We start from the raw sequence: 10,645 nt of genomic DNA, 5'->3' as shown, positions 1-10,645 counted from the left end.
GTTCTCGAGAACTTTATTTACATGATTTTGATAATTTAAATTCTCCAGAGACTTTCATGTAAACTTTCAGTATCAAGTGATAAATATTATTCATAAGACGCATGTCAATTCTCTCTTTAATATGATTACCAGACTAATTAAATATTGGAAAGCTCTTGTATCCACCACCGGAGAATACGATCCCTCATAATCAATATTAGGTCTTTGCGAAATCCTTGTGCCACCAATTTTGCCTTATACCATTTACTTTTCATTTATTGATTCGCATAAAAGACCTGTTTGTTTCTAATATGTTTTACAACATTTGTTGTATGGACTACTGGTCCAAAAACTTTCCATTTCAATTGAGAATTCAACTCTGCCTCATTTGCGTCTTTTCGTTTTGGCCAATCATTTCTCAAAGGCAGATCTTAAATTTTGATCCTCAACATTTCAAGCGCTATATTATATACAAAAGTATGATGACGTCGATTTTGTTTCGATTCCATATATTTCATAGACATGATACAATATAATGAGATCTCTTTATTTTCAGGTACCTGATGTTCTTTTAGAACCATCATGTCTAATGTCTCTTCAGGAGACCCTATTAATATAACCCCGACTTGACCATCTTAATTACTTGCTCCAACTTTTGAGGAATTTTATTATTAGAATAGATTAGTCTACCACGCATTAGACGTGCAATAGACCCATCACAAATATATGGTTGTCCTTCTAGGACACTCATCTTAATTGGAGCATTAGCAGTTGGCATATGTAATATAAATCACCTTTCTAAGGTCAGTGAATGTGCCTGGTAATAGATTCGCTAATCTTTGTAAATAAGTTATTATCTGAACTTCTGGTTCACACTTTTAGTTTTTGATGATCAATGATAATTCATATCAGCTCATTTCTTTCTCAACTGTTTTTTATCTCCCCCTGATGTTGGGAATGTTAATCCATTGATATGGATATCAAATAATTGAGCCATAATTAAATATCTCGTCAATGGCTCTATTCATTATCATATATTCCCAACCACTTTTTAAGGTCCCATCTTTGCGGATCGTGGTGGATCAATTTCAATATATGTCGCACAACCAAAATTCTTTGATAGGACATCTTTGGTTCCTGACAAAAACCAACGATACGGGGAGAAAGTATTATAACTTGTTGGCTTGATGTGAAATATTGTTGTACATGTAAAATCACATGTAGCTAAATACAAATATGAATGTTGCTCTTGCGATCATTGACTTTGTAATCAATTGCAAATGTTTAGTGATCGTCTCAACAAAACACTTCGTGTTTAGACATGTACATTAAGTGCAATACTTATTCCAATGATCATTAATGACTCGGGAAATAAATATATGTAATCTAGAATATTGTGCTTGCTATCCATTAGCTAGCCATAAGTCACACAAACTTCAAGTTGTGAATTTGATAACCATTTAGACGATGCATCGATTTAAAACACTAAATGGTTTCATGTTGGGATATACATATCCCTTAATCACTTCCAGAACATTTAGGGTTACACACCCTTCATTGACAAATACATAATTTCCCTTAAGAGCAAACAATACATGCTATCAGCTAGAAGAATCTTCAAGTTCTTCATTATGTTTCACATCATCATTGACTCGGTATGGTCTAACCGGTCATGCCAATAAAGTAAATAAACATGATCCATAAACTTCTGGTTTATGATTGTATATGTATTACTTGCATGTATGTAGTACAAAATATAAGATACAACAAATGTATTATAACTTCAAAGTTCAACAATCATGTTATGACACTTTTAGGGGTCTACCTCGTTATTGACATGATCATCGTTGCATTTTAGATGGTCGATCTCATTATGAATATGACCATCATTACAATTTCTCAATGATGTCCATGATCACAATGATCATTATATATTCACTTCATGGATCAAAGTAAAACCAAACAAGTTTAATGGTTTTTCATTATTTTCTCGGACATACGGATATAAAGTTACTTCAAACCTTTCCCATTTTAATGATATTACTGCTTCAGATTTGACAAACAAAATTTGTTTTATCTTATTTTCACTTATAAAATAAAACTTCTCTTCACATAGCAACTATTGAGATGTAAACATATATCCAAGTCATATAATATTTGTTGCTCTAAAATCTAATGACCTTAATCTACAACATGATAATGAGATTTTCAAAGTATGACACTTCGATTGTCATTTGTAAGCATATTTATATTCTTTCATAAGAATGATAATACAACAACCAACATTGGCCATATATATGTTTTATCCATATATCAATACTTAAAGGCATAACATTGTGATAGTGGTAATTTTCCAACAAAACCATTACACATCACTATCTTTTTTATCAACATCAGTAAAAATATTACTATTCCATAAAGCCGTAATTGATATATGATAAGAGGCAACATGAAAGCATACATAATTACATATTAACTCGTAACTTATAGTTGTATGCATGCATATGGAAATTCATACTTGAATCTTAACTAAATTTTACACAAATCTTATTTATAAATACAATCAATTCCATAGCAATAGTTGACCAAAAGTTCTAATCTTTTATGAAACCAAAAGATACATGATTTTTGAGTTATAAACGAACAATTAGAAACTAAGACTAAAAAAAGAATGTATAAACCAAAAAATGCATATATCTAGGCATTCTCTAGCATGTGTGCGCATGTATAAATATAAACATGAAAAACTTAGTAATAATATCTTATAACAAATTGATAGTCACTCACATAGCAACTTTAATATCATATAATCTGTTATTATAATAAAATTTATGATGATATTTGGATTCAAAATAAATCATGAAATATTCTATTTTTTTTTATAAACAACTTAAAATAATCACTTATGAATTAGTAAGCGAATAACTAGTTTATTTTTAAACAGATGAATAAATATTTTAAATTATTACGAAGGAAATAAATTTTTTTAATCAATTTCTATTAACAATGATGTTGACTCCGTGTTCAATATGGAATCAAGGAGCGTAATTGATAAACGAAAAAAAACAATATTTCATTTAGCAATCTCCAAGCCAAACATAACTTCTTTTTTTTAAAGAATAGCCCAATCAACAATTCATAATAGCAAGATAATACAGAACCTATTTTCATAAAAGAAACTATTTTCAAGATTGATCAACATCCATATTTTTAAACTTCGAGTTTTCTAAAAGTTTTAAATGATAAGACACCTATTAACATTTAACATATAACAATTTAATCAAATCACAACTGATAAAAGAAACTAGTAACACTATATGAACTTTCTTAATAAAAAATAAAATATAAAAAAACAAACCCATTAATATTTTAGCAATATATTAGTCATTTAATTGCCGCCTAAAATAATATGCGTTTGAACACTAAAATTAATAAAAGGATCAAAGAATTACCTCATGACACAACCACCAAGGGGTTTCCATCTTGATAAATAAGTTACCTCATCTAACTATTTCTTGATGGTGGAACACACTTGGTTTTGAACCACCTTAATTCCTTTCTTCGTTACAAAGATATACACCGTGTTTTCGTAAAATCATATTCATGTGAATTTTTTTTGTTAAATACAAAATCACTTTTGCATTACTATTTTATTTTTATAATAAACTATCAGATCAAGAGTTATCTAAAACCTTATTTTCATAAAACATATATGTTTTTTTAACTTTATATATATGAGTGTATAAGTAATAATAACTATATTAGATTACGTACGATTCATGTAATGATATATATATGCTATTAATTAGTTGGGCCAATAAATCAATTTAATAACTTAAATAGTTGGGCCTGGTCCAACAGTTAGGGTAAGCGTGCAAGACGCAAGTTACAGGAGTGAGTTCCGGTACAATCGGTTTATTTAAAGGGTAACTTATTCTGAAAATCAAAATAAAGTAAAGAGCTTAGGAGTATGAACATTACCTTTCAAATCAGTAGTACCTCGTGAATCCAACCAAAGCCCCGAGATGTTTATGGTGGTTGTGGTAGCGGCCATGTACGGTGGCTTTCATGCTGATAACGTGTTATAAAACTAGCCTAATAGCAAAACCATACAAGAGAACAATAGGGAGGAATATATTGATATTATTGAATGTGTGTGTATTAGAAGATGTACAAGAGGGTATATATAAGATAGAAAAACTTGTGGAACAAGCCTAATCTATTTTAGATGTTGATAACCACAAGAATAATAAATATATTCATAACAATATAGAGTTAGGTGTTGTTTGTTTTTGCTTATATTATCTGAAAAGAGCTTATGTCTGCGGGTGGGCAGACATAAGCTCTTGAAGACTGTTTGTTTAAAAAATAAAAGAAGATCTTAAAATAGCTTTTGTTTGCTTAAAAAAAAGCTATGAATTATAGCTTCACCATCTTCACACACCATCTTCACACACCACCCACCCTTCTTCTTCTTCTTCCTGCCACCACCACATCCGCCACCACCACCGCACCACCTCCGCCACCACCTTCGGCACCACCACCGCACCACCTCCGCCACCACCACCCACCCTTCTTCTTCTTCTTCCTGCCACCACCACCGCACCACCTCCGCCACCACCTCCGCCACCACCACCGCACCACCGTAGAGAGAGAGAGAGAGATCTGTGAGAGAGAGAGAGCTGTGAGAGAGAGAGTAGTTTCTAGAGAGAGGGAGCAGTTTCTAGAGAGAGAGAGAGAGCAGTTTCTAGAGAGAGAGAGAGTTTCTAGAGAGAGAGAGCAGTTTCTGTGAGAGAGAGAGAGAGAGACATGTGAGAGAGAGAGAGAGAGAGACCTGCGGTGGTGGTGGCGGAGGTGGTGATGGAGGTGGTGCGGTGGTGGTGGTGGTTGTAGAGAGAGAGAGTTTCTAGAGAGAGAGAGCTGTTTCTAGAGAGAGAGAGCAGAGAGTGTGTTTTGTGGGTGAAGTTGTTTTTGAAGAAAAAAAAAACAAACCATCTTCTCCTTGCAGACTGCAGACATTTGGGCCACATCTTCTCTTGCAGATGCCTGCAGATGTGGTTCGCAGACTACAGACATTTTACATCTGAAAAAACAAACAACACCTTAGTTCTAGAATTGATTTTCTTGAAGTTTCCTTTTTATTTTCAAAACATGAAGGGCTTAAATGGCAATTAAAGAAATCGATGATACATATATATATTAGATACCCAGTTACTCATGCAGTTAGTTATTTGGTTTTGCGTTAGGGTTTGTTCGCTATGGCTCGTACAATTACTCATCGTCGCGGATATAATTATCTATCCAGGTAGGTACCCCTGTTCGTTCGTACACATGCCAAGTTTGTATTGATTGATTTCTCACACATTGTTTCGTTTCAGAAACAGACTCTCGAGGGAACAAGCGGCTACGGTAAGAACACGATCGATTATCATCAATGGATCTTTTGTTTTGTTTTGTTTTAACCAACATATATCTCTCTTCTTTTGCAGTTAAAATAAAAATAAATATTTCTCTTCTTTTGCAATTAATTAAAAATAAAAATAAAAGTTAACTGATTTCCGATTCAACTTTTTGTGACCTTAGCCTGTGGCTTTTAACAAAACTAGTGATTGCAAAATGAACCAGTTAGTGTTTGCCAAATTCTTGTTTAGATAAACGAGTCGTTTGCCAGAATGCGGCATAGTATACGCGAAAAATATCGCAAGAAGAAAATCATCAAGAGACCTAGAACAAATTATTCAGGCACAGAACCTGTTACTGTTTATGTAGTGCTACCGGTGAGTCTTCTATTGAAACACCTGTAACCTCCCTCACCTCACCTCAACATTGCATTGATTTTTCATTTTATAATAATAATTTCAGTTGGGGATCATCAACATGCAATGTGAGCTGGTTTATAGTCCTGATGATCTGATGAGTCAACTAACAACACTCGAGTCAATTGGAGTTGATGGTATAACCGTTAATATCTGGTGGGGAATTGTTGAGGCCAACAAGCCCCGAGACTACAATTGGGAAGGTTACAAGCAACTCTTTTCGATAATCCGTCAGTTGGGTTTTAAGATACAGGTTTGTTTGTTTTTCAATAAACCCAAGGAAGGAAAGAAGGATAAACAAACAGAATTACATGATTTGAATTCAGGTTTTAATGTCATTTCATGAATGTGTTGTTGATGATGCTCACATTCCATTGCCTAAATGGATTAAAGAGATTGGCCAAAACAACCCAGATATCTATTTCAAAGACAGTGTAGGAAGACGAAACACTGAAACCCTTTCTTGGGGAATTGATGAGGAGCGTGTTTTGGGAGACCGTACTGCTGTGGAGGTATACACTGACTATATGAGAAGCTTTCGGGATGAATTTGATGAATTATTCCAGGATTTAAGCATTTTCAAGGTTGAAGTTGGTTTAGGTGCTTGCGGAGAATTGCGTTACCCCCCATCTTTCTCTGGTGAATTCCAGGTAGATAGCAATCATGGTCATGTATCAGAGATAGAAACTGTGATTAAAATAATAATAAGTGGCTAATTGCTTCTTCTTTTAATTTACCTTGCAGTGCTATGATAAATACCTAAGAAAGTCTCTTGAGAAAGCTGCAGAAACAGCACAAGACTCTAGTTGGGGTACACCACCTGATTGTTCAACATTCTATTGTGACGATCATGACTACGATAGCCCGCGTGGTACCTTTTTTTTAAAATGGTACTCCCAATATCTCATTGATCATGGTGTCAGGGTACTAAAGATGGCTGTGCCGTTATTTGAACCTGCTCAGACTTATGTAAAGGTAAGTCAGTTATTCAACACTGCTTTAACTGTAACCAACTAATTCCTAAAATTCTTCATGGATGATCAGTTATCAAGTATGCATTCGGGGTACGCAACTGACAACCAGGCTGAACGGGCAGCTGGATTCTATGATGGCTATGATCCAATTGGTACAATGTTAAGGTGGCATGATGCTCATTTAAACTTTACATGTGTTGAACCCGATGAGTTTGTTTGCAAGGTAGTTAGTTAGTTAGTTAGTTATCTTCAAACTGATGGAAAATTTCAGGTTTAGTATTACTAGTGATGATTTTTAATACTTTAGGTAGAGGAGGCTGGATGGGTTTCTGGTATAGCTGTTTCAGGTCAAAACGCGTTTCCATGCTATGATAGGCAAGGATACGGGAAGATACTAGAAGTTGCAAAACCAAGAAATGACCCTTTTGATAGATGTATATATTCTTTTACCTACCGTGGCCTCGATCAAACTCTCCTTGAACAACACAACTTAAGAGAATTTGAACTCTTTGTCAAGAAAATGCATGGTACCCAATCTCCGTCCGTCATGATATGTGTTGTTACTTTATGTGCATATGCTTTAAGTTCCGTTTTTATAAGACCATGTGGGAAAATGTGGTTCCCTAACTAATATTTTAAAATGTTCTACAGGAACCATAAAGAAATATGAAGATCTCATTCTTGATGATCCTGTTGCTTTGCGCACTAGAGCGGGATTAAAGAAATCTGAACGTGTTTGATGCCTAAATTTTCGATAACTTGTTTAGTGTTTAATGTTTGATCTTTGGACAACTTGTTCCTAAAGGTCAAACCATGTGACTATTGGTGATGATTTGCTTTTTATTTTCAACCCTTTGGGTTTTGGTTTTCAATTTTCAAAAACCTTTGTAACGGTTTCACCTTAAAGCTATCCAAACGAACCTCCTTAGGTGCAGCTGTGGAGGATCTCTAAAACTGGATCTAAACTGACTCTTACCAGAATTTAAAGTGATTTTGTTTGTCACACACATATTTGGGTATAATCTCCATGGGTTTGCTAATAGTTTGATGGGTTTTTGTTTTTGGGTGGATGAAATTGTAACTGTTTGAAATATTTATAGAATTATGTACTTAAGATACAATTTTTGCATAAAAAACATATGTAAAAAATTTTTGGTCCAAGTGTTGGAATTTGGAAAATGTTTTTGCCTCCAAAAGTTTCAATTTCCTAAAAACTAAATAGAATCTGTAATAACTGAGAATTTGAATTAGACTAGATTGCAAGCTCAGGCTGCTGGTGTTCCATATCAGAATCTGTACTCTACATGCCACTTTGAAAAAAAATAGGAGTTTATATAATATATATATGCACAGGAAGGATTCGCGCGGCTTTGGAGAGGAATGAATGCGAGTTTAGCTCTGGCAGTGCCTGCAGTAAGTCTTTTGGTTAATTTCGCTATTTGGTTAATTGGTTTCGATGATTGGATATTTACAGTTGCTGTATGCTTTTTTTACTAGGTGGGATATATGCCCTGTTAGGACATTTTCAATTAATTCTCACCATGCATTGCACACAGAATAAAAAGGCAACACAATAAACAACTTAAAATTGTATAATGAATTGCCAAAATGTCAATCGATCAATATACTTGGTATCAAAAGACGCTAAGCGATTCCAGTTTTTATAAGTTCACTTTATCGATTCCAATTTTTATATTTGTTGATCACGAATTTGACAAGATGCATGGATATGATCATGGAACATGGATGGAGGAATAAAGGGACTATTCGCAGGAGTCGGACCACGTGTTGCACGTGCAGGCCCATCAGTGAAGTAATTAACGCATATTAGTCATCATAAAAAAAAACTGACCCGACCCGACCCGAAACCCGTTCTGACCCGGACCCGTTCTAACCCGGACTCGTTTCAACCCGAACCAAAACAACCCTTTTTTTATAATTGAACTGTTTTGCCCCGAACCCGTTTTGACCCATGACCCGACCCGACCCGTTTGCCAAGTCTATTTTGCCGTAATGATTTTCTATTAGATTTCCTTCATTTCGTTTGTAACATGTCACTTTTTCTAGATCTTTACTTTTTTCTCTAACCGTTCATTTGCGAAAGGTTGGTCGTTTCTACCTCACAATCCTGCTATTGCGGGGTGTTGGATAAACATTAATAAAATGGAAAACAAATTGGCTATAAATGGTAAAAGCATTCAAATTTCATTAAAGGAAAGATCGGGACTCGGAGGGAAATCCGGTTTTGGATTGATCTTTGGGTGGGGAATATGTCGCTTAGAGATAAGTGGCCGCGACTTTTTGAGCTTGAAACACAAATTATGTAAAGTGGCGGATAGGGTGGGGAAGGGTGGTGATAGCTGGAAGTGGTCTAGAAACCCGGATTCGGCTGAGGAGCTGCTAGAATTGCAGGATTGCCAGGGGCTAGTTGCAAGGACAATGCTGTATGGGGTGAAAGACCTATGGATCTGGTTGGGAGACGAGTCAGGGGGATTTTTTGCCAAATCGGTTAAATCTTTCAGGAGAAGGATAAGGGGAACATGGGGCTTTGAACGTTTAAGTGGTGTAGGTGGGTTCCGCTCAAGTGTAACATCATGGCTTGGAGGGTGAACATGGATAGATTAGCTACTAGGGAGAATCCGCGCAAGAAACAATCAACATTCCATCGACTTCATGTCTATTATGTGAAGAGGAAGAAGAGTCGGGTGAACATTTGTTTACGGTTTGTCTATTTGCGAATAGAATTTGAATGTCGTTTAGTGTTTGGTGCAACACACCCCCTTTATATGATTTTTTTCCTTTAAAGATCTCATGGAAGCTCGGAAAAGAGATCATCCACGGTATCATAATGGTAGTGTGTTGGTGTATTTGGAATGTTAGGAATGAGATGGCTTTCGAAAGTAAGAGAGTATCTACTCAAGATATTACGGGGGAAGTCAAATCAAGAAGTTATGTTTGGTTGAAGAATAGGTCTTCCTTAAAATCCATCCGGTGGGTGGATTGGTGTAGATGTCTGTTGTACACGTTTTAGTTTTTCGGCCTTTGCCTGTTTGGGTCGGGACGTGTTTTATATAGGTCTTTTGCCCTTTTGGATCGGAGGTGTTTGTTTAATGAAGTTGATTCTCAAAAAATAAAAAAGATATTGAAAGTGAAGAGAGCATGCATGTGTTTTTGTGGAAGACACCGTACATAAATAGGTACTATGGCAAGGCACATAAAGTATTCTAAAGCAATTGGAGTGCTCCGAATACTTTGTTGGACTTTCAAATAATATCAACTTGTTTATACACCCCTATATACTTCTATGATTCTATCTGTTATTAACTTCTAAATGATCCCCGAACCTCCAATAAGAAAATAACGCTCGTGATTGGTTCTGTTGACCGTTCAAAAAAAATTACATACAAGTATGTCTAAACCAATAATGCAACCTCTTTCTTCTTAAAACGTACTATGCCATTAACCGGAAATTGTCAAATCTTTCTTCCTGCTTTTAACCATGGGGCTCTCATCCGACAACTCATAAGTATCGACGTTTATACTGACTATCATTGAACATCCCACAAAAAAAATATTGTATATATGACACTAAAAATGAATATGATAAGCTTTTTAATAAGTTTAACGACTAACCAAGCATGGCTTATAATACGATGAGCAATCTAAACCAATAAGATAATTACATTATTAACTCATTTGTATTGTTTGGTGATTTGGTGTCGTTCAAACTCAGATATGTTTTCGGGAGCGATTCATCCTTCCCGGTATGGATTTTTCGCGTCGTTTCTGTCGTCGTGGTCTCGAATGTGGATCCAAAAAGGTTTCAACGTTGCCATTTTAGTCCACTGGGTTAACTTCATCCATTTTTTCTGTTAA

At 35.2% G+C, this 10,645-nt stretch overlaps 1 protein-coding gene across 1 annotated transcript; it reads left to right on the top strand.

Moving 5' to 3' along the window:
• Positions 1-5,058: 5,058 nt before the first annotated feature.
• LOC110940536 (beta-amylase 2, chloroplastic) lies at positions 5,059-7,637 on the top strand. The gene is made up of 9 exons (XM_022182077.2): positions 5,059-5,284; positions 5,358-5,388; positions 5,631-5,756; positions 5,842-6,048; positions 6,122-6,445; positions 6,540-6,770; positions 6,840-6,992; positions 7,077-7,296; positions 7,421-7,637. The coding sequence occupies exons 1-9, from the start codon at positions 5,238-5,240 to the stop codon at positions 7,507-7,509; spliced, it is 1,428 nt and encodes a 475-aa protein (XP_022037769.1). The 5' UTR covers positions 5,059-5,237; the 3' UTR covers positions 7,510-7,637.
• Positions 7,638-10,645: the final 3,008 nt, after the last annotated feature.

Source organism: Helianthus annuus, chromosome 5, assembly GCF_002127325.2.
Source record: "Helianthus annuus cultivar XRQ/B chromosome 5, HanXRQr2.0-SUNRISE, whole genome shotgun sequence".
Classification (NCBI taxonomy): domain Eukaryota; kingdom Viridiplantae; phylum Streptophyta; class Magnoliopsida; order Asterales; family Asteraceae; genus Helianthus; species Helianthus annuus.
This window is presented reverse-complemented; position numbering and strand designations above follow the sequence as displayed.